This window comes from Copadichromis virginalis, linkage group LG6, assembly GCF_057382275.1.
Source record: "Copadichromis virginalis isolate Kocher_CV1m ecotype Utaka linkage group LG6, C_Virginalis_male_GT1.1, whole genome shotgun sequence".
Classification (NCBI taxonomy): domain Eukaryota; kingdom Metazoa; phylum Chordata; class Actinopteri; order Cichliformes; family Cichlidae; genus Copadichromis; species Copadichromis virginalis.
This window is the reverse complement of record NC_140623.1, coordinates 17915437-17939769: the sequence shown is the minus strand read 5'-3', so window position 1 is coordinate 17939769 and position 24333 is coordinate 17915437. Positions and strand designations below refer to the sequence as shown.

Here is a 24333-nt window from a genome sequence, read left to right as displayed (position 1 = left end):
GGGGTTTTTTCCCCTTAAAAAGGTGAAAGAAATTTCCAGTTGATTTAATATTTGTTCATTTAGAAGTCTGGTAATGGAGCAGAACGCTTGTTTAATGCTTTTCCCCTAACTTATAACTTATTCAACAGATATTATATATCTTTCACACCTTAAATAAATCGAAAGTTAAGAAAGTGTGATGTGGCTCGGCCACCCACACAGCTCGTAGTATGTTGATGTAAAGGCTGGCTGATGGTTAGCTCCCACTTCCCGTCTCCGTTTCCCACTTAGATGAAACAAACACAACATCACAACATGGACACTGACTTCCTCTTGCCTTCCTCCTTCCAGTCTAATCTCTGCTGCCTTTTGTGTGAGGAAACAGTTGTATGTAATGTATACAAGACATATTGCGAGTCAGAGGGGATTGAAAGTGGAGGTGGGAGGGATTTAAGGAAAGGGGCAGATTGGAGGGGCGTTGGGCTCCCAGATGCCCCTGCCCTTGTGTGTGTGTGTGTGGGTGTGTGTGTGGGTGCTGCTGCGCCATGGAGATGACTGTCAGCAGGCGGTGCCTCTGAGAGAGAGGAGAGAGAAGAGAGGAGGGTGATGTTTCCAAAGGGGGCCCAGTCTGTTACCAAAGGGAGGTGGAGATTTACTATCCCACCCAGTCAAAGTGTCTCACTGGTGCTCTGACACGCACACACACACACACACATACACATGTAGAAGTACACAAAACCTCAGACTCACACGACTGAGCACGCACACACTCAGACGTACTGCAAACTCTCCACAGGAAACTCTGAGCCATAATGCGAAGGCACCTCAGAGCAGACGGGTGCATTGCTCAAACCAAGTGGGATACGCTGCGGCTTTGATAGTGCGTTAATTACTCATGTGATGTGATACAGATGTCTGGGGGCTTCAGCTGAAAGTTTGCCTGACGCTTTCCAAGGGGGCCAGGCAGACATTTTAGAAGCGGTAGGTGAAAACCAAATGTATTTATTATTTATGGATAGATCAGTTTGCGTGCTGTCACAGATCCCAGCAGTGTCATGCTGATGCTAAACTGTGATGCTACTTGAAGGGCTGGCTGCTAAATAGTTCTTTGTGTACTTGGTGACAGCTGGGACTTTGAACAGGAAGAACTCTGGGCTATAAGAGTTGCCGGTACTGTGACATGATGAAAAGGGCTTCACTGTGGATGTGATAGTTTAAAACTTTCTCTCTTACTCTGATTTTGTCCAGAAAGTTTGTTGTTGTTGTTGTTGTAGGGTTGTTTTTTTCCTTTTAATAAGAAGAGGGATTCAAGTTATAAACTACTACTACTACCTCTTAGTTCTGTGGGTTTGGGTCTTCATCTGGTTTTTATTTTAACCTGGGCTCTTGCATTACTCAGCTAACTAGAAGTCAATCCAGCGTGTCTATAAAAAGCTCAGTACCACAAGTCTAAACTTTTTGAAATTAGAAACAGATGGAGAATAAAGAACATAGGAAATCAAACTCACATGAAGGGCTTGTTGTCAAAACAGCACAAGCTGACATAAAACCCCAACGTCCAGCTGCAACATTATCGATACAACCAAGTGCTGCTTCATCCAGGACTGACTGAGAGCAAAACAGATCCCCGACGTGTTCTGTTGATGCCTCATCCTCACTGTAACTACTCCTGGCATCATCCATCTGTGCCCCCTTGGCAAAACCTTTTAGAAGTCATAAAGATGTTGCTGAACTTCCTCATAGCTTTTGAAAGGGACATTAAGGCCATCAAACATTCTCGTCATCTCTGACTTCTAACATTACACTCCCGTCTTTTCAGATTTACTGTGAGCTTTCTGAAAAAATAACCACGTCTTTCTTGCTTTTGTTTGTTTTCTCTTCTTACCAGTGATACATTGGGACCATCTTTCTGTCAGTGATATCAAAGCGCTCAATGCGTCCCATAATGGGCTCTCCAGCTGGACATATGTTTTTGCTAATGGCCTGTATGGCAGCCAGAGGAATCTGCCAGATAAACAGAGCTGAAGCGGACCAGGACCCTCTCTCCAGCTTTCTCGTCCACTCCACCCTCCAGTCTGGTCTCTACAGCACTGTCAGCCCAAGCACGGGGTCCGGCATCCACCAGCGGACACAAGCGGTGGTATCTGGCTCTGGCAACGCAACTGCAGTAAAGAAACCACCTAATTGCACTGTAAATACCTCAATCAACGCGCATTTTAAGTACATCAACACAATCATTTCCATTATAGTCTTTGTAGTCGGGATAGTAGGCAACGCCACCCTGCTGAGGATTATATACCAGCACAAATGCATGAGGAATGGACCCAACGCCCTCATTGCCAGCCTGGCCCTGGGCGACCTTATCTACATTGTCATTGATATACCCATCAATGTGTACAAGGTACAGGTTTTTTTTTGCTTACTCTAAACTCTTATTTTCATGTCAAGGCTGCTGAGTGACATGTCTCGTTGTGAATATGATGAAATGCAGGGACAGCAAAGGCGATATGCACAGATAAAGTGGAATATTACAGGCAGACTGGAGAAGAGGAGAGAGGGGGGTGAGTGGGAAAGGGCCTGAGTGAGTGTACAAATAGATGGCAAAGCCTAATCAGTCAGGTTGTTATCGTGTTCGTGTGGCGATGAGACAAGCAGTGGTATGGCTGACATAACTAAACATAAGAATCAGGCTGTAGTCACACACATCACTGGCCTTGCGCTGACCTGAGACATTAGTCATGAACCCTTATCTGGAATTTGTTTTTTTTTTGTTTTGTTCTCAAATCTCACTGCTCCACAAGTGATAAATAGCTTTTGTACTTATTGTACTTTATCATCCAAATAAAAGTGAGGTGAAATAGGAGCATGAGAGCTTATCGGTCGGTCATGTTTGAAATCGACTGGTTTTATTCTCGTCCTTATGAGCATTATAATTATTATTATTAGTTTTACCCAAATAAGCAACTGTTAAACATGTTAAACAGTCTTTTAATGATTATCAGCATCTTTAAAAGACACTGTCACGAGAGCACAACTGCAGCTCGTTTCAGTTTGGTTTGACTCGACCCTTTTGTTTACGCTGGGACCTCTTCAGAATGTGAATGACTATGTTAAATCATTACAGGCCCCCTGCCTTCGTTTGATTTCTTTCAGTAAACACTGTCATGGTTTTTTTGCAATAATAAAGAATGATGGCAAAATGAAGTGATCAGTCAACCTGATCCTTTGAGCTCATTATAGGATGTGGTTTAACCAAGAAAAAAAAGCACCTGGTTAAAATTATCTTGGGACTTTGAGGGCAGAGTGACTTTGTAGTCTGAGCAACACATGTGCAAAGAGGAAACAACAATCCTTCTGCATGGGGGAGCAGTTTATGCATAAACAAAGAAAGAGCCACATCTACAATGTTGAAACCTCCTGTTGTCTTCCTCGGGGCAAAGACATTGTTTCCAGAAACACTGTCTTTTGTTTTGCTTTGTAAAACTTTTGTGCTGCTGAAAAACGCTTCAGTGTCCAAGTGCTTACGTGACCCTGACTAATTTTACCAAAGGAAGAAGTAGTAGAAAACAACTGTTAGACACTAGTGATAAAAGTAGAAACCCAATATTGAGATTTCTCCAATATTGGAAGTGGTCCCTGCAGACTGACAGTGATGTTAAGATGACACTGACGGACTTCAAAGTAAAATCCACTAGGAAGGTCTTATATATGCAAAAGGACCCATTTGAGTCAGGAAAACAACAGTAACAGCAGGCTTGTAAAACGCACGTGAAGACAAAGAAAATTATTTACTTTTTAATGATACATCAGGGAAGTGTGAGTTTTGCTGATGTGCGTAAAGAATACGTATTAAATCGGATTTAAATCCTTTCCTTTTTTTCTATATTTTCCAGCTCCTGGCATCACGCTTCCCATTCGATGACAGCATTGTGGGCCTGTGCCTTTGTAAGTTTGTTCCCTTCCTGCAGAAAGCATCTGTGGGCATCACAGTGCTCAACCTGTGCGCCCTCAGCGTCGACAGGTCAGTGCTGCCACATTGCCACACTGCTCAGTCACATAGTAGAGAGCTCTTATATGAGGATCTGGCATTTAAAAAGCTCGCGCTGTACATCTGACATCTGTACGTGTATTTGCTTAAGTGTGAACTTCAGTTTTATTAACTAGTGAACCAGTTTTTGCTTTTTCCCCATTATTAAAAGCAGCAGCTTCCCACAGAGCTTACATTCTTTCACCCAGCCAGGTCTCTGCGCATAAACATGCACGATCATCCCCGTACGCTTTTCTTAGATGGAAAAAGCAGAAGCTGAAAACAGCAGCCAAACAACTGGAAAGAAAATTAAACAAATTCGATTTGGCCGACCAGCCGTGCCAATTAATCCATATTGTGCTCGGCACAAGAGAACATTGCTTTAGATTAGTTGCTCGCAAATATTTTTTTCTAACATAAACAGGAGATGCTGGAATTAATTTCAGCAAAATGTATGAACATTTCGATTGGATTTCAGGGTAATGGCAGGAATGCTAAGATCATCTGCTCCAGGAAACTTGCTACACTACGTCAGTACTGATTGTGCATAATCACTCAAGAGTCATCCCTTTACTTTCTTTTCTATTGCTTCACTGCAACCCCCTCAAAAAAGAGACTCTTTACTTCTTTTATGGAGTTGTATATTATATATAAGCTGCACACTTCTGATGTTAACATTAGTCTGCAGTATGTTGATTGCAAGCATATTGACAGGTTCTTAGCACCTTAATAGAATTTCCTTAATGAATAATTGATGATCATGAAGTGCTGAAGCTCACGGTCATCTCATATGATCTACTACACTCAACTTTATAGATAAGAGGCTCGCCTGGAGCACCGGGGCTCAGCTATAAGAAGACAATATTAATGACCTCTGTTATGAGAAAAGCCAGGCTGCAGCTCTGTACCGTTGTAGTTCAAGTGCAGATGCTCTCCATTTGTTTCCAGGAAATATGTAGCATATCTTCATCTGTGTGTGTGTGTGTGTGTGTGTGTGTGTGTGTGTGTGTGTGTGTGTGTGTGTGTGTGTGTGTGTGTGTGTGTGTGTGTGTGTGTATTATGAAAGTGCTCGAGTCCCTTTTGTATCTTTTCAATGTTGGAGGAAGAGGAAAAGGTGGATACATTACCACTTAGTAAAATATAAATGCCACCATGTTGTTCAACAGAGAAATTCAAATGTGTCATGAAAAATATATTGTTTTTGCTATAAAATCTTGATGCCCGATTTTACTAAAACATTTCGACAAGTGGTTTCCATTAATGAAACAAACAAGCAAACAAGTATTCAGTGCACGGGAAACACAAGCCAACACACAGACCCCTCTGCCAACATGGGCCAGTCTGTTTGGAGGCTTCACAAAAATATAAATATTAGATATTTAAAATAAACAATTGATCATCTCTGCTCATGAATTCTTAACATTTTGATAGTGTTTGCTGACTGAGCAGTTTGTTGTGCTTGGTGTGCTGCCATGCATAAGGAAGCTCTTGTTAGCTTTGTCAATCAGGAGAGATGAAGAAAGTGATGACTTTACTTTAATATTACATTTCTATCGCACAGCTGAACTCTTGCTGACCTGTTTTAAACATTAAACTGACACTTTATATTCGTCTTACATTATTTGTATCCTAGGGTGCTGTAAGGATAACTGCAGTAATTACAGTCATTACTGCAGTAACTTAAAATCAGCCGGTGCTTTAATCTAAGCTGCTCATTGTGTGTAACAGTTATGGCATAAATAGCCATATGCCAGGTGATAACTTTGTGTCCCGCTGTGTCACAGATACCGGGCTGTGGCATCGTGGAGCAGAGTGCAGGGCGTGGGCATCCCTCTGATCACCGTCATTGAGATCGTGTCCATCTGGGTGCTTTCACTCATCCTGGCAGTGCCGGAGGCCGTCGGTTTCGACATAATCACCTTCGACTATGCCAACAAAACCATGCGCACTTGCATGCTTAGACCCCGGAGTGCCTTCATGGAGGTGCGCTGTTACCACTTTGCCATCCCTTTAAAGAAATTGCATTTTGTGCCCAACTTTTTAGACTGCGCTAAAGCCAGGATGTGCAAAAGAATTGTTGAATTCTGTAATGTAGAGACAAAATGATCTGCTGACATGACTGCTGACATGGGACACACACACGTGGGAGAACTACTCAGAGTGTAAGATCAGCATAATAGTTCCATCGTGATCACTGCCATCATCTTAAAAGCATCGTATTGTTCGTTTGGAGTCGGTAAGTGGTTCTAATGGACAGCTGGTGCACTGGTGTGCTATTTTCATTATATATGGGCGCATGTTTTTAAAGCATCGGTGCCCCAGTAAAGCACGTTTAGACCTTAAGAAAACTAGAATACAGCCATGAATCCGCTCCAGTGAATATTAAAGGAATAGACCTGGCCGGCTTAGTCTTTCTTAGTGATTATGCCCTGTTTCACAATTTTGGACCACGTAATTGATTGCAGGCCAAGTGCAATTACACAGACCTGGGGCCTCAGGCTCAGGCCACATGTGCATACCCTTGAGGTAATCTCTCCCAGATATCAATACAGTGCTAAAGTCTGTGCCATTGTTTAATAGCAATGAAATAGGATATTTTTGAAAGACACCTAATTCTATTTTGTCCATAAAGCACAAGATACCAAAACCTGAAGTGGTTCTACGAAGAGTCCAGAAAAACTTGGTGTAATAAGGTTTGGTCTGGTTTGTAGGGTTTTGAAACAGTGCATATTTAGCATATTTTTTAGAACCACAGAAAACCAGAGGCTCTTATTATACACAGTGTAATTAGAACGGCTTGATTTCAGACTTGCTACACAGTCTGTGTACAGAGCAGCATTCACATGGACTTCATTAGCACTGGAGTACAGGGGGAGGCTGGTAGTGGTGTGAGGAGAACTGCTTCGGTTACAAAAGCATAGATTCTACTATAGCATGAAGTCCAGTTTAATGATTTTCAGTTTACTTCCATAGCCCAACACCACATATGACATCTTATTTAGGATTTTTATTAATGTTAGGGCCATGTGAATAGCTGATGAAATGGAACTATAGATTATAGTGCAGAAACTGCATAAAGTCCTAAACCCTTTAAAACCTGAACCATGAAATAACCACCAGAAATCTTTCATTTTTTGATAATGGAGTGTTTGTCAAACCTTTAGACAAAAACTTGAATCTGCATATATGAGGTTGAATTTGTATCACATTTGCTAAATTGTGCTTATGTACAATATTTTTGCAATTTAGTCAAAATTTGTCATGCAATTTATATGATTTTTTGAGGGTAAAAAAAAAAAGTCACGCTGATGATGTAGAAGTCTCAAAAACTCACAAAAACACATGTATCAAATCTGATACACTTGGTTTTAAAGGGTTAAAAAAAAGTCTTCCATAGGAATTAAGAGGAGACTTGATTAACTGATCCTCAGCAAATGTGAGCACCTCTATAAAAGCAGAAATTTCAGCAGTTTGCTGGTCTGGAGCATTCAGGTGTGTTTTAACGCCATGCCAAGGAGTACACAGTGTCAGAGAGGCAAATTGTTGCTGCTCATTACTCTGGGAAGGCTATTTCTCAAAGAATCTCAAGTCCTTCATTCACCAGAGAGAAAGATTATTTAGAAGTGGAAAACATTTAAGACAGTTTCCAGTGTTCCCAGGAGTGGACATGCCAGCAAATTCACCCAAAGGTCAGATCATGCAAGGCTCAGAGAGGCTGCCAAAACCCCAGGAGCTACAGGCCTCCGTTAGCATGTTAAATGTTAAAGTTCACGACAGTACGATTGGGAAAAGACTGGACAAGGATGGCTTGTTTGGAAAGAGAAAGGAAGTGGAGAAAGGAGAAAGTATCTTCTCTCTAAAAAGAACACTGCAGCACAGTTTAGGTTTGCAAAGTTGCATCTGAACTAACCACAGGACATCTGGAACAATGTCCTTTGATCAAACGAGACCAAAGTGGAAAGTTTGACCATGTTTGACAATGCCATGTTTGGCAAAAACCAAACACGTGATATCAGCACAAACACCTCATACCAGTTGTCAGCACAATGGTGGAGTGGTGAGGACTTGGGCTTTTTTTGAAACCACAGGATCTGGGCACCTGGCAGTCATTGAGGTCAGCACTGAACTCCTCTGTATGCCAAAGTATTCTAGAGTCAAATGTCAAGCCATCTGTCGGAAAATTCAGTCATACAACAGGACAATGATCCCAAACATACCAGAAAAAGCAGTAAAAATAAATGCTGCGGTGGGATTTTAAGAGAACTGTGCATCAACAAATTCGCACAGACCTCAATGAACTGAAGCAACATTGTAAAGAAGAGTGAGCCAAAATTCCTCCAACGATGTGAGAGACTGATAGTCTTCCAGAAAATCATTACCTCAAGTTATTGCTGCTAACAGTAGTTCAACAGGCTATTGAATCGTGGGGGTGTTTTCACAGGACTGTATGTAATCATGTGAAAAAGTACTTTTTCACATTATTGTATGTGCAAGGATAAGCCTAAGGGGTATTAATAAATATGTATGTATGGGAAATGTGTGGAGCTCAGCGGTCTGGAGTCCCAGTAGGTCATAAACCTTCAACTCCCTAGTCTCAAACTCCCAGGTCACAGTAAAACATGAATTTATTGCAGTTTTTCATAACTAACCGCGTCACTGTGTTTGTCGCTCTCTAGTTCTACAGAGATGCAAAGGACTGGTGGCTGTTTGGCTTCTACTTTTGCGTACCACTGATTTGCACAGCTATCTTCTACACTCTCATGACCTGCGAGATGCTCAACCGCAGGAATGGCAGCCTCCGGATCGCTCTCAGTGAGCACCTCAAACAGGTTCAACAACATTTCTAAATCGCCTTTTCTCTCTAAATATAATCCCAGTGTTTATTCCATTGCTTTAACATTTGACATTTCATTACCTAAACATCATCTTCAGACTACACAGTAATCTGTTGTTTCCCTCTGCAGAGGAGAGAGGTGGCCAAAGCTGTCTTTTCCCTCGTCCTCATCTTTGCCCTCTGCTGGTTCCCACTGCACCTCAGCAGGATTCTTAAGAAGATGATTTACAACCAGACAGAGAAAATGCGATGTGAGCTGCTCAAGTGAGTTTCTAGAAGAATAGACTTCTGACAAACAAGGTCCTCAAAAATCTACTGGGAAGAAGAGTATGGGAGCGCACGGGCCAATTTAACTCAGGGTGTCACTAGCTTCTTTGGAAGCTGGGCTTCCAAAAATGTTTGAAAATTATTCCTTCAATATTTCTCCTGTTCTCTGTTTTCAGTTTCCTGTTGATCCTGGACTACTTTGGCATCAACCTTGCAACAATCAACTCCTGCATAAATCCCATTATCCTCTACTTTGTCAGCAAGAAGTTCAAAAATTGCTTCAAGGTATAGTAGGCATGGATATATACACATGTGGCATGCATGCAAAATCACTCTTTTTTTAATTCCACACACCCACACTTCTTCTAATGTTTTTGGTCAGGCTGGGAGAGCAAACAACGCTTAGCTTGTGATGACTTTTGGTAACCAAAATGTAAAAGCAGCCTGATGATTTATGTACTAATTTTACTGGCCGAGGTCACGAAGGGACAGAGACTGAGATTAACCATGTTTCAAGCTTGCATGTGAAAGGAGTTGCAGGAGCAAACGAGAAATGTGATCTACACGAGTGAAAAATCCTGTCTGCAAACGCTGCCATGTTTAAATGTTCCCTTTCCTCTCTTCACATGTTCTCCAAGTCGTGTTTGTGCTGCTGGTGTTACTCCGACAATCAGCTGAACAGCACCGGACCCATGAATGGCACCAGTATTCAGTGTAAAAGTCCAGAGCCCAACAACTTCCACACTGACCGCGGTACCAGAAAGTACAGCAACTGAGTTCCCGGCTGAGGAGTGTCTTTGAAGCTTTTCTGTATCCCCATCAAGCACTTAAAATGTGACAAATACTCATATTATAATACATAAATCAAAAAAATGTACACATTCAGACAATAATCTACGTGAGGACTGCAGAAGCAAAACATGAATATGGCAGGCATGCATTAGGAACTGGAATAAAAGGGATGAAAATGGATTGGGGAACTTCAATACGCTGGTGTTTCCTGAGTCTCTCAGCAGACTAAACTTCCTCCAACAAACTCCTTCTGTTCCCACACCCACGGACAGTGACTCTAGCTTGTAAGAAGAAGGAGGAGGAAAGCAGGAGGAGAACTTTTAAAGGGAAGCAGCTGAGCCTCACTATAAATTGCTCTCTATCAGGAGCCAAGTGTGCTATTCCTGTAAAGGGCAGCACCACTGGGAAGGATGCTGCAGGAAGGAAAAAGCTGACTGTTCTCCGTCAGAGGGGATGACGAGTGATGAGTCCCCTGGAGTTTGCTACTTACTGATAATGAAAAACAGGAAAGCATGCTAGTGACAGTTGTTGTACAGTATATTTGGCTCATACTTATTATTCCCTGAGCTACTACGTGGTATAAACTAGAGGATGACTTTAAAGTTTATTCGCCTGATGTTTAAGTCCCACTGCTTTTTTTGAGTTATCAAGAAAGGGGTGCACTCTGGACGTATCTGAACAAAATCACTGACAAAAACACAATTTTTTTTCCTAGTTTCTAGTGAGAATACTGCACAGTAGACTTCACAAAAAGTCAGGTCCTCTGTTAAAGCAGCTGACACATCAGGAAACATAGGGTTGCAGGTTTTAGAGCAAACAGTTAATGTGCAACAATGTATTTTAACACACGTCATACAAATGACTAACATGCGGTAGATTAAAGAGTAACCACAAGTGTGACCATTGAAAAAAACAGATTCCTACAACACTGTGAATTTCAACATACAAATACAACAGTTTTCTTGACATCTCTGCTTTATAACCCAATGCAAATATATACTCATGTAATGACCAATTTTATAAAGTGTTAGACTGCAGTAACAATATTTTTACTCAGCCTATCTTACCTTTATAATGACATAGGTAAAGAATGTTTTGTGAGATGATAGACACTCCACATTTAGAGTTGGGTTCGCATTTTGGGAAATGTGTTTACAGTGGTCGCTCGCGATAACGCGGTTCACCTTTTGCTGTTTCACAGATTTTTGTCTGGGCAAATTTGCGTGCTTTTTGTTTGTTTGGTTGGTTGGTTGGTTGTTGTTTTTACAGCACATTGTGTTCTGCGTCCTGTAGACTATTGTCAATCGATCTCGTGCTGTGTCTCCTGCACAATACAGAATACGTTCAGCTTGTCAAATTTACATAAATCTTCTATCGCTAGCAGTGTGCTGCAGATGCCTTTTGTTTCATTCTATAATACTGCACTTATTTTTCTACAAGGTTTGAAATTTGAGAGTGTTTAAACAACAGAAAAAAGTGTAAAAATGTTCATGCCTGTCTGAGAAAAGTGTATAAAGTGTGTAGTGAGGGGTTTTACAGCCTTAAAACATCTATAATAATTGTAAAAAATAAAGTTAGCTACTTTGCGGTTTTAACTTATTGCAGGTTATTTTTAGAACGTAACTCCCGCGATAAACGAGGGGCCACTGTACTTGTTTTTGCCCGTTACTGTGTGAAGCTACAGCCAGCACACAGTTAGCTCAGTTTAGCGTAAAGACAGGAAACAAGGGAAAACAGGGGGCCTGACTTGGTCCAAAACCAAAGGTCCACCTCCATTTTAACACATTTTGCCATTTATATAACACATCCATGTATACTTACATGCTTCACTGGTAGAACAAGACTAACTCAAAGGGGTCACAGAAAAGAACATTAAGCTAGCTAATAATACCTCTATATCTCCAAAACATATTTTGACTTCTTGTTAAATCATACTGTCTGTTTTACTTTTATAAGTGGTATCGAAAGAAAATAAGAGGTGTGGCTACACTGGCTTCAGATGTTTTCAAAAGCATTTTTACTGAAGCTAACGACTGAAAAATAAACTGAATCATGTATCAAGTTTAGCCATGTTAGCCTGTATGTAATAGCTAATTATGTAAAGAACATTCTTGTTCAAATCAGGACTGTTTCTCAACTGTGTGCAGTTATTTCCTAGATTTATTTATTTTATTTAGATGAACTAACCTAACCTAGAGCTTAGAGGCTACGAGCCCATTGCTTTATGGGCTTACTCACAATGGGCCTCTAGTGGACAACCAAAGCACTTGTTGCATGTGTAAGCCTTTTTGTATATTTTCCAATCATGTGTCAAGAAACAGAAATCCTAGCCCCCACTGCTGATCACCTCACTGATCCCACTGCCGATCACTGGTGCCAAAGCTGAGATTAGTTTGCAAAATTCCATTCATATTCCCAGAAATCTGAATCGCTGCTAGTTTCTTCCTGTGTTTACATCCGTTACATTTACAAACTGATGGCTTAAGCTTTGTACTGTATCTCTTTTCAACTCAACCATGCCAGAAGAGTGAAGAGGAGCATTTCCCAAAATGATGATCAAGTACTGTATGTGGAACCCGTGTCCCACCACAAAACAACTATAATGCCTTATTCTATTTGATGTGTGAACACCATTGATCTAGAAGGACCCAAAGACTGAGCAATAAGCTGTAAACTCTCTGCCGTCTTACTCACGGGTTAGTATGCAATGCAACAGAAGTCACAAACAAGTGTTGCAGCTGGTAGGCTCCCCATTATGTGAATATCAACATAATATTTTTTTCTGTCATGGAGCCACCAGTAAGATGGCAGCGATATGCTAAGGACCCAATTTCATTCGGGGTCAACCTTCAGGATCAATAAAGTTTTATTAAATTGAATTTGAATTGAAGGAGACAGGACAGAATAGCACCTTTCTGATGTTCTACATCTATGAGAGATACCCGTAAACCTGTGTGACTTTGAATGTGCACTATTGTGTGTGTGAGTGTGTGCTGTGTCTGCAAATACTAGCACGTCTTTAGTTGGAGTGTTTTGCACACTTATGTATAGATCAGTTTATATCTGTACGGTGTTATTTTACCACTACTCAAAAGCTATTCATAATAATCTGTAGAAAAATGGATTTCGTATATGTTTGTTGTCGCTGATTTAACGTGTTAACCTCATGTTAATGCTGCTGCTTATACCAATAAATCAATTTCCATCGTAGGAAACAAGGACGTTTACTCAGCCATTGTGTTGCTCTAAGAAGTCAAGGTCCCCCCTCCCCTCCTGTTTCTCATCTGCAACTGTGAGAAAGAGGCGTCTGGGAGTGATTTGAAACACACTGACCTGCTTGGCACTCAAGCCCTAAGGGTTGCGAATGTCAGGAGAGAGGATGTGGAACGGCTTGGATGGTGGGAATGTGATACTTATAATTCACTCTCTCAGAGGGTAGGGCAGAGGACTGAAAAGTTTGACCATTAGCGGCATAGTTTGCATAGTTGTGCAGTCCTCGTTTTAGTCTGTCTTTAGCATGGCTTTAATTGTCTAAATGCATCTAAGCACTGCTTCCCTAAATCTGTATTTTTTTTGACAATTTGGCTGTGAGCAAATGTGTCAATAACCCAAGATTACACTCCATCACACTCAACAGCAGACAGTTACCAGAACTGTGTAGCTCTATATACAAAGTCAAAATCATCCAAGACCAACAGGCCATTGTAGCAGTCACGGTTTATCAGACATTGGTCTGGTTTATGTTTCAGCTATTGGCGATAAATCTCAGCCTGGTCATGAACTTTATGACATAGTTTCATATTCCTTGCATTATATCACAACTGGTTTCCTGTAACTCGGAAGAAATTCCTCAAAACTGCAGTCACTAAAATGTCATATGTTACAGTTCAATGAAGTGGAGACAAAAATAAATAAATAAATAAATAAATAATAAGCCAGGAGAGAATTTGGTGGGAATCTTGTCTTCTGCCAGCAGTGAATTAAATAAAGCCTGAAAACAAATAGAGGATCTGAAAGATCCAGAGTGCTTTCCAAGCAGAGCTTAACTCTGATTTGGTGGATACAGTAAAAATATGTTAAAAACTAGTCGATGTTCAAGGCAAATATATGTGATGGCTACGTGTTATCAAGACCCTTTCATATAATCTAAAGAAATTCCTATTTTTGAAAGATTTTTTCTTAGACAGGATGACACAAACAATATCATTTTCTTTTAATTTGGAAAGACCCAAGAGTTTTAGTGTCAAGTCTGTGAAGCAGTCATATCCTAGTCATGGTAGAAAGAAATGCACATGCTCTTTCAGTCCTAAGGTTTTACAGATCACAAAAGAACTTTTTAAAATCTGGTCATTGGCAGGTGTTAAACTTAAGTAAATAATACCTCAGATGAACTGCAAAACACAGCTTTACACCCTGTCATTGTGTCATTAACAAAAATAAACCGAAATGCAATCAATGTGTGAAAACGAAAATCCAGGAACACCGTTTGTATCAAGAATTATTGTCTTCATCAGTCTCTCACATTCTTGTGGTCTTCTTTACAACATCAGTTCATTAAATTTTGCAGGCTTTCATTTATGCACAGCTCTCTAAAGGTCCCACCACAGCACTAGAATCCGGCTTTGGTTTTGACTCAGCCATTGCAACTTGATCCTTTTTCTTTTTCGTGTAGATTTTCTGCTGTGCTTGGGATCATTGTCTTGTTACGCGACCAAATTTGGCCCAAGCTTAAGCTGTCAAACAGACTTTACATTTGACTTTAGACTACTTTGGTATACAGAGGCGTTCAGTCATCAGTGACTGCACAGTACTCAGGTTCCATGGATGCAAACCAAGTCCAAATAATCACCACTCCCCCACCATGCTTGACAGTTGGTATGAGGTGTTTGTGCTGATATGTTATGTTTGATTTTTGCCAAACACAGTGTTGTCAAACATTTCCAAACAGCTCCACTCTGGTCTTGTTTGTCCAAAACCTAAGTCTTTTTTTTTATTGTACTGTTATGAACTCTAACATTCAACATGCTAACTGAGGCCTATAGAGTCTGAGATTTATCTTCTTTTTATCTTTGCTTTGACCTTGAGTTGAATTTCCTGGGACATTCACTCCTGGGAAGAACCACGTTGAATATTTTCCATTTGTGAATAATCTTTCTCTCTGTAGAGTGATGGACTTTAAATCATTTGGAAATGGCCTTTTAACCCTTCCCAGATTCATGGGCAGCAACAATTGGTTCTTTGAGATCATTGCTGATATTTTTCATCCTTGGCCTTGTGTTAACACACACACACACACACACACACACACACACACACACACACACACACACCTAAAAGACTTCAGGCTAGAAAACTGGCAAAACATCTGCTGATCATATGTACTCACACACATTTGATTATCAATCATTATGATTATCAGCACCTGCCTGCTACTTAGCCTCTTAATTCCTATGGAAGCAGTAAGGTTGTATTTAGTTTTTCATACACAATTCACATTTTGGCTCGTTTTTTTTTGTTTGTTTGTTTGTTTTTTTAATAAATCATAAAATGGTGTCATATCATCTTTTGCTGTTCATCTCAGGTTTTCCTAATTTAAAGATCTGCTAAGAATCAGATTATTGTTTTTATATCCTGACACGACAACTTTAGAATTGGAACAAGGCGTACTTCCTTTTTACCATTACTGTGTCCTAATCTGTTTCTTATTTTAACATGTGGATATTTTTAAAATATGTTTTACAATACGTGTGATTAATAATTTTTTTAAAAAATTATATATATAGTTGCTTTTATTGGTTCTATTGATAATATTTTCTTAATAAAAAATAAGAAGAGGAATTAGTTACTTTCACAGATATTTATTTTATCATTTTATTTATTTATTGGCTTATGGGATCTATTTACGGTAAGTGAAATCTGTTTTAAAATAACTTTAACTACAAGATCCAACAATAACTACATCCAATGTAAGACTCCAAACATAAGCCGACTGGTTGTATTAGAACAGAGTTTCTTAAAGCTTGAGACCAAGGTTGGATTACTAAACAAGCAAACAACTCCAGAAGAGCAATGTTGAATTATAAGTTGAATTTATTTTCATAAAAATCAGTCAAAAATGGAAACAAATAAAAATACAGAGAACTCACAGCAATGTAGTACATGGAAATGAATAAAAATTAACTTGTTTTTGGTCATGTAGGAACACACACACAGACACACACAGATAGATAGATAGATAGATAGATAGATAGATAGATAGATAGATAGATAGATAGATAGATAGATAGATAGATAGATAGATAGATAGATAGATAGATAGATAGATAGATAGATAGATAGATGTTGTGTGACTTGAAAGAACGTGTTTGATTCCCTCCTCTCTGTGTTTCTGTTCCTGAACAATAATATAAGTGGTGAGAGTGAGAGTGAGTCTAAACATTTCCTGACACAAAGGCCTTTGGCAGACATATTAAGATAAATAAGTAATTGTTGAACTGCTGCAGTCTTACGTATTTCTTTGACAAAGGAGGTGCACTTTGGCTGATGCATCAGCAACCAGACAGTATGTCTCCTTCTTTCTGTATTGATTATTATTATTATCATTCCGCAGACCCATCCATTCTGTTCATCTCATTTGCCATTTATACCGTACGAGATACTGCACTTATGGCTGCGATTCACTTTGACTTGATGGACGCCACATCCTTTATGCTAAAGTATGTTTTTGGGTTTGATCGAACACGGCATATGTTTATCTACCCTGCCCTTACATGGCGCTACCCTGTATGCCACTTTGCATGGCAATCCCTCCAAGCTACCCACCATGGCACTCGCATGCGCTACTTGTGGTAAAGACTATTTCTAATTCATAAAAGCCAAAAGGATCGATACAAAATTCATGAACAATCTGTCCTCCAACAGCCAGTGATTTCTGTGACTGTGGGGCAGTGTAGACATGGTGCGACAGAAAGGAAAGTTCTGCCTCCCCTCATTTTTACAGAGAAACACACTCATACGTCTGCACATACAAATACAAACAAAGAAGACAGGATAAAAAGAAAAGAGCTCCTTTTAAACTTTTATTATTTAAAGAAAATAATACCCATAAAGCAACTTCCACTTGGTTTTGAAAGTAAATGGAATAAACAAGAGACAATAAATAATCCCAATTTAAAGCTTTGTTTAGTCCTCTGATATGTTGTAATCCTGCCCAAATATAGACAGTGCATTTCTATGAATTTAGATAGAAATTGTTTAAAATAGGAACAGAAATAAACCAATAGTTTTGTTCTTAGTGTTGCTCTGGATCCTTTCTGCACAGCCTCATTTGGGAGTCAAACAAAATAAACTCTTTACTGTTCTACATACAGGCCTCTGTATCCAGTGGAAATGGGAATAAATCCCATTTGCCATTTCACTGACAGCAATAACCCAAACGTTTCTTAAATAGGCCAGACAAAAATTATGTGAAAAAAAATGCCACATATACTCAAGCTCTGTATGTCCTAAAAGTGACATATTTACTATCTCAGCATCAATGTTTTGAATCTGTTTCACGTCTGATACCCTACATATAGCAAATGAGCCGGGATCCTGATAATTGTTAATTCACATTGCCATCTGCTGGCGAAACCACACATCATACGGCCATGAAGCTATAGCTCAACCAAACTATCCACGATTCCACCAATCAGGTTGAAGGGTTTAGGTGGAGCTCTTAGTTGAAGCAAAAAACAGGAAGTTCACACAACAATAACAGCAGTTTGGAAACTTTTTTAATCTCTAAACCTCTCCCGGCTGTAACTTTTTATATTTATATTTTTTTAACAATTCTCTTGATTTAGTGTGAATTATAATTTAATGATTTGTGGAGCCTGGTGTCCTGGCAGTATGGAACTATTCCAGCACCGTTTGTTTACATGGTGAATCAGCTGACAAGCTAATGTTAGCAGCCTAGCTTTTAAAATTGGAGTCATATGAGCTGGTTGTTATCAAGTAGCTTTGTCCTCATGAATGAATCGCTACGTTAGAGAAAGAGTCGACATACGCTTACACATTAGTAAAGGATTGTTTTAGAGTCGCGGTTAACCGATAGGAGGGTAACAGTATGCTAAGCTAACGTAAAGTGCGCAAAGTGTTGAAGACGTTGGTTCAGGTCTTTAGTAAAAGAAAGGGGTGCCCTGCAGTGTCTCTGTGAAAGATGCCGTGTTCCTGTGGGAACTGGAGAAGATGGATCCGGCCATTGGTCGTTGTGTTGTACATCTTGTTGCTCTTAGTGGTCCTGCCGTTGTGCATCTGGGAACTGCAGAAGTCAAAGGTCAGTGCAGTTTTGCTCATGCTTCTTTCTGGGGAGATCTGTTGGTTTAACACAGAGATAACACTGGTTCTCAAATACTGCACTTGAATACAGTTGTGAGTTGTTACAGTAGTTATGTGGCGTTGTGTTATTTTGAGTACAACTGTGTATAAAGACAAACATGTTCACCATCAACTGGCTACTTGTTATCATGTACAATAGCAGCCGGTGAGCTCTTCATTATTAAGCACTTATTAATGCATTTGCAAACCTACCAGTTTGTGCAGTAATAGCACAGTGCTGTGAAAAAGTACGTCCCACCTTCCTGTTTACATCCCCACGTACGTGTTTCAGGTCGTCAAACAAATTTTAATATTAGACAAAGTTAAACCAAGTAAATACCAAATACAGTTTTTCAGTGATAATTTAATTTATTAAGGGCAAAACTATCCAGATCGATCTGGCACACTGTGAAACAGTAACTTTCTCCCCTTTGTTAAATCTTGAATTAACTGTGATTAACCCCATTTTTTATTTTATTTTTATTTTTTTGGAACGCTGAGTTCAATTTAACCGACCTGTTAAATCAAGAAATCATATAAATTACACCTATCAGCGTAGCAGGCTAAAAATCTCACCTTTTAGCCTGCTTCATAGCATCATAGCTCGATCTAAAGAAACTCAAAACAGCTGAGGATAATTATCCAAAAATAGAGAATCCTTGGAGCCGTAGTGAACGTCCCCAAGAGCTTTCAGCCCACTAAAATAATAAGAGTGCATTGACATTAAAACAATTCAGCAAAGAAAAGGTTCGCCCAAAATTCCTGCACAGCGATGTGAAAGATTTATTGCCAGTTATCACAAATGCTTCACTGCAGTTCTTACTGCCAAGGGTGTCACAACCAGTTATTTGCTTTGGGGAGCAATTACATTTTCACGTAGAGTCAGGTAGGTTTGGATAACTTTTTTCCCCCTGAATTAAAGAGCTTGTCGTTTAAAAACTGCTTTTTTTATTTACTCAGAATATCTTTATCCAGTATGGAAATTTGCTTGATGATCTGAATCATGTAAGTGTGACAAACATGCAAAAAAAAAAAAAAAACAGGAAGGGGGCAAATACTTTTTCATAGGAATCTATATTAAGGACGTTGAGGGAGTAATGCTAAACGCTAAATAAGGTATTATTATATAGGTTTTATAACTGTTAAGATTGCTGATGTTTTACATATTAACAAGAAACTAGTCAATGACAGACTTTGAAGTCTTGTTTTATTTTTTCAAAAGTCATAAAATCTGCTAGAGTAATATAGATAACCTTTTTAATTTTTTTAAATAACTACCATCTTCATTGTTCTTCTGGTGTGTTCAACTAAAACAGTCTTTCCTTAATTGTACTTTCTTTAAAAACTATCTTTATCCAAGTCATCACACTGCACTGCAATTTAGTTAAACACGTCCCCTTTATACGGGACTTGAAATTAAGTGTTTTTACATGGTTGTAATGTTTCTGTACTTCAGAATCTGAATACTGCTTTCACCATTGCCTTTATATTAAATGATACCCTCCAAGACTCCAATGGCTAAATGACTTAAATGATGTTGACTGTTCCTTTCCATGTCCCGACAGGTTGGCACTCATAACAAAGCATGGTTCATCGCTGGGATTTTTGTCTTCATGACCATACCCATATCATTATGGGGCATCCTCCAGCATCTAGTGCATTATACTCAGCCAGAGCTTCAAAAACCTATCATCAGGTAAAGATCTTAACAGTCATTTTAGCCACAAATAGGAGCCCAGAACAGATGTTTAACGCTTTTGTGTTTTCTATTTAAAGGATATTGTGGATGGTTCCAATCTACAGCTTGGACAGTGTGAGTTATGTATTTTTTTTAATGAAAGCCATTGCACACCGGTTTATGAGTTTATATATCCTCATAGCTTTTCCTGTTATTGTTCCCTTTTCATCTTTTTTTGTTTCCAGTGGATTGCACTGAAATACCCCAGTATAGCAATATATTTTGACACATGCAGGGAGTGCTACGAGGCGTATGTCATTTACAACTTCATGACGTTCTTGCTTAACTACCTGGAAAACCAGTACCCCAACCTGGTGTTGATGCTGGAGGCTCAGGAGCAGCAGAAACACCTGCCTCCTCTCTGCTGCTGCCCACCGTGGCCAATGGGAGAGTGAGTTCCCTTTAAACTTTTTCCTCTTATGTCAAACTGTAGCTGTCAGCAGGTTAAATTCACTGACCCAGAGTTTAGCTGCGCTCAAGTGTTGGTCATACCTTTGCTGTAAAAACGATATTAGTTAAACATTACCATCTGTTTATACTTTGACCCAAAAATGTTAGTTTTATGGACAATCTACTGACGTTTTACTGGAATTATTGGCCATAGTCATGTTTCCTTACTGTATCAATGAAATGGCCACAATTTAGAGATTTAATCTGCATCGGTCTTCTTGCACAATGTTTTCTCTTTCGATGTATTTTCATTTCAGAGAGGTTTTGTAAATTTAAACGGATGAATGAAATGAAACGGGTTCATCTTAATGTACTAAACTCTTGGAGCTCAAATCTTTTTTTTTTTCCTCAAAGCAAACAAGTCAGTGAAAGTCACAAGCTTCAAATTAGCCTCAATCACACAACATCTGTAATTGACAATTGGTCAAGTGTGTTGTTAATTTAGCCCAGATTTATTCGGGTGACCTTTGTATATAAGAGACTGGTGTAGATGTATAAAAAGAAGTACTAATGGCCAGCATCAGCAACCTCATTGTTTAAATAGGAATACAAATACAATGTGGCTAAAATGGGCCATAACTTAGTTTGTGTTGAGGACGACACAAACTAAGTTCAGTGTTAACTGTTATCATCAAGCCGGTCTCGGGCTTCTGCCCAAGTGATCCTGAGATACTTCTGCTCACCAGTCTTGGGCTTTTGCTTGGAATTTCAGACCAATTCACTTCTAATTCAGATGATCAAATTCCTCTGCAGGGTTCTGCTGTTGAGATGTAAGCTGGGAGTGTTGCAGTACACAGTAGTAAGACCTGTCACCACAATCATTGCTTTGTGAGTACCCTCTGGTTGTTACATGCTTTATTCTTTAACTGTAGTCACATTTTGTTTGGTGTCTGTTGATCTCAGCTGTGTGTTTCTCTTCCTTTCTAGAATCTGTCAGCTGTGTCGAGTGTACGATGAAGGCAACTTCAGTTTCAAAAACGCCTGGACATACCTGGTGATCTTCAACAATATGTCACAGCTGGTAATGGTGGATCTAAATCCTGTTAAAAGTTGGACTAAAAATTGTTACAAGCATTCCCTTCCTTCATTCCCATTCCTTTATATGTCTTCTTTTGATCTAGTTTGCCATGTACTGCCTGGTGCTCTTCTACAAGGCTTTGAGAGAGGAGCTGAATCCAATCAAACCAGTCGGCAAATTCCTGTGTGTGAAAATGGTGGTGTTCGTCTCTTTCTGGTAAATCTCAGTGTGTTAAAACTTCATGACATGACCCAAATATTTCTGAAAAAGTCATTTAAAACAAGGCTAATGAAACTGTGATTGCTGTAAATCGTTTTAGGCAAGCTGTGGTCATTGCTTTGCTGGTTAAAGTGGGCATTATCTCAGAGAAGCGCACATGGGACTGGCAAAGTGTGGAAGCTGTAGCTACTGGCTTACAGGTATGTGAGTATAGTTTAAACATTCTGACCAAGGTCAACAGAACTAATATATCCTATGGGACCTAATAGTGCAACACAATGAAGCTGTCCACTTTTTTTCTTTAGGATTTCATCATATGTGTGGAGATGTTTCTCGCAGCCATTGCCCATCACTTTAGCTTCACCTACAAACCTTACGTGCAGGAGGCCGAAGAAGTGTCTTGTTTTGACTCTTTCATGGCAATGTGGGACATCTCCGATGTCAGAGCAGATATTTCTGAACAAGTCCGCAATGTTGGTACGTGTTCCTGCTGTTCTATAAGTGCTATAGTACCATAAGCTAGTTGGTATCGTTGATTATTTAAGCTATTTTTCCGACTGTTTGTATGGTTTTGTGACTGCAATGCTAGAGTTGAGATCAAAAATGAGGAGCCAGTTCAACAATAAATATTGTCTGCAAGATGATTGCTCGTTACTTATGTATAACAGGCTATACTGAGAAGGGAGTGCCTCAGCAGCGATTTTTAAACACAATTTAAAATGTGTAGTTAGAACAACATTCAGAATTTAAAAGATTGTGGAAAAGGTGCATGTTGGAGTCGGTACTTGCTTGGCTTCTTTATTTTAGGTTCCCTTTACTCAGTAGTCACTGATTGTACTAAGTCCTGTGCAGTTTTCTGACTGTACAAAATGGTAATGGCAATGACCACGTGATGGTTGTGATCCCATCCAAGCAAAACAGAAAAAACTCAGAGCAAAAACACCTACCAAAACCATCTGTACTGTAGATGTACCTGTGATAATCTAGAACTGACTACTACACACTGCTACATGAATAGCATTGTTACTGGTGTGAGCCATCATAACATGATCTTTACTGCATCCTCTCTAAAAAATATTTAATAGTTTCTCTTTGTCCACATTTGCAGGAAGAACAGTTATGGGTCGTCCGAGAAAGTCCTACTTCAATGAGGCGCAAAGTGATGGTGAGCGATCCGGCCTGCTCTCTTCTGCATCTCAAGATGCCATCACCGAAGCAGCTTGTAATCCAGTTTCTCCTAAGGGTCACTATCAGGGCCTGGGCAGAACCCCCACTCCACACTCTTTGTCAGCACCCGCTGGGCTCGGCTCAGCCCTGTGGGAGGAAGGGTGTGAGGCTCGACCTGAAGAAACCCAGGATGAAGAAACTACCAACCAAACCAAAGACCCGACAGAGGCAGATCTCATTGTGATCACCTAGCTTAGGTGTCGCAAACGAACTCTGCCAGACATGGTTGGGCAGGGCCCAATTATAGCCTTGCCACATTTTTTCAAACGTCACTGATGCAAACAAGACAAACTCATTTAAAAGGGCACAATGACCATGTAGTAGTCAAAGTCCACTTCCAGTGACAGCTTCAAGAATGTTTGGTGATTTAATGGCACTAAAAGACTAGTAAGAAATGTCATTTTGCTGTTTTATGTTTTATTAGAGAGTAGGCTAAGCTAGAATTGGTTTTACCCAGGAAAGACATAAGATCAGACAAAACATGGCTCTCACCGAAGAATAAGTGAAATATGGAGAAATGTTTTCCAAAAATGAAACTATACAATTTTACGTGTCATTCATGCCGTAATCTCAGATGTGACGAAGAGGGAAATATGCAACCTTTTAAATTGAATATCATGCTTTTACTGGTTTTTGAAAAACTGAAAACCTGCACTACTATAACTACAGATATCTGCAGTCGTTTTGTTCTAACTAGTCGATTCAGAGGGGAGAAAAGAGCAACACGATCTTGTACCACAGTTAACTGTGGTACAATGATGTGTACATCACTAGAGGGGTCATAACTGACAATATCACACAGTATCAGTATAAATGTAGTATACTCCATTTCAGAAGAGTACGAATATATACAATTAAACAATCCTAGTATTATTAAAATCACAATTCAGTTTTAAAAAGTACAATCAGCACCTTCTGGTTGGCTCTTATCTATGCTTTAATGCGTACAGCTTACTCGACAGTTAATAAAATCCGCTAGTCTTCGCAGATGCCTTGTTCTGTGTGCTGTGTAACTAGTCTGTTTACACATCCATGTAGAATGTGTTTTATTTTATTTTTCAATCTGGGATCATTTATTATTTGGTGAGATGTTTTCTGTCTCTTGTAAACTGAAATAATTTTGCACCTGTTGCACTAAAGCCATTTGTTTTTCCATAGGTTTTTAAAGGATCCTTCTTTGTGAATTCACAGATTTGTTCAGGGATATTGCCATCGTTAATGTACAGTTTTGGGATATCAGTGTGTGGCACAGCGAGGGGTAACTGGCATCATGCCTGACTCTGGTATGTCGCACTGCCTTATGGGATTTTCTTTTTCTTTTAAAATATGACTGACGCAATTGCATCAGATCCGTCGTTCTACATTTTGATTTAATTCCATCTCAGATATCCTCAATAAATCAAATGAAATATGACTTCGTTTTT

At 39.6% G+C, this 24333-nt stretch overlaps 2 protein-coding genes across 2 annotated transcripts; both read left to right on the top strand.

Annotated features, from left to right (window-relative positions):
* Nucleotides 1-702: 702 nt before the first annotated feature.
* Nucleotides 703-11960, top strand: ednraa (endothelin receptor type Aa). Its single transcript, XM_085459011.1, has 8 exons — nucleotides 703-960; nucleotides 1868-2380; nucleotides 3873-4000; nucleotides 5791-5989; nucleotides 8683-8835; nucleotides 8971-9104; nucleotides 9284-9392; nucleotides 9746-11960. Exons 2-8 carry the CDS (start codon nucleotides 1913-1915, stop codon nucleotides 9881-9883), a joined length of 1329 nt encoding a protein of 442 aa, XP_085315137.1. The 5' UTR covers nucleotides 703-960; nucleotides 1868-1912; the 3' UTR covers nucleotides 9884-11960.
* A 5627-nt stretch (nucleotides 11961-17587) lies between these two features.
* tmem184c (transmembrane protein 184C) lies at nucleotides 17588-24323 on the top strand. Its single transcript, XM_085459009.1, has 10 exons — nucleotides 17588-18216; nucleotides 19823-19953; nucleotides 20034-20070; nucleotides 20181-20386; nucleotides 21199-21273; nucleotides 21373-21466; nucleotides 21567-21679; nucleotides 21783-21882; nucleotides 21988-22159; nucleotides 22791-24323. Exons 1-10 carry the CDS (start codon nucleotides 18100-18102, stop codon nucleotides 23099-23101), a joined length of 1356 nt encoding a protein of 451 aa, XP_085315135.1. The 5' UTR covers nucleotides 17588-18099; the 3' UTR covers nucleotides 23102-24323.
* The last annotated feature ends 10 nt before the right edge of the window (nucleotides 24324-24333 follow it).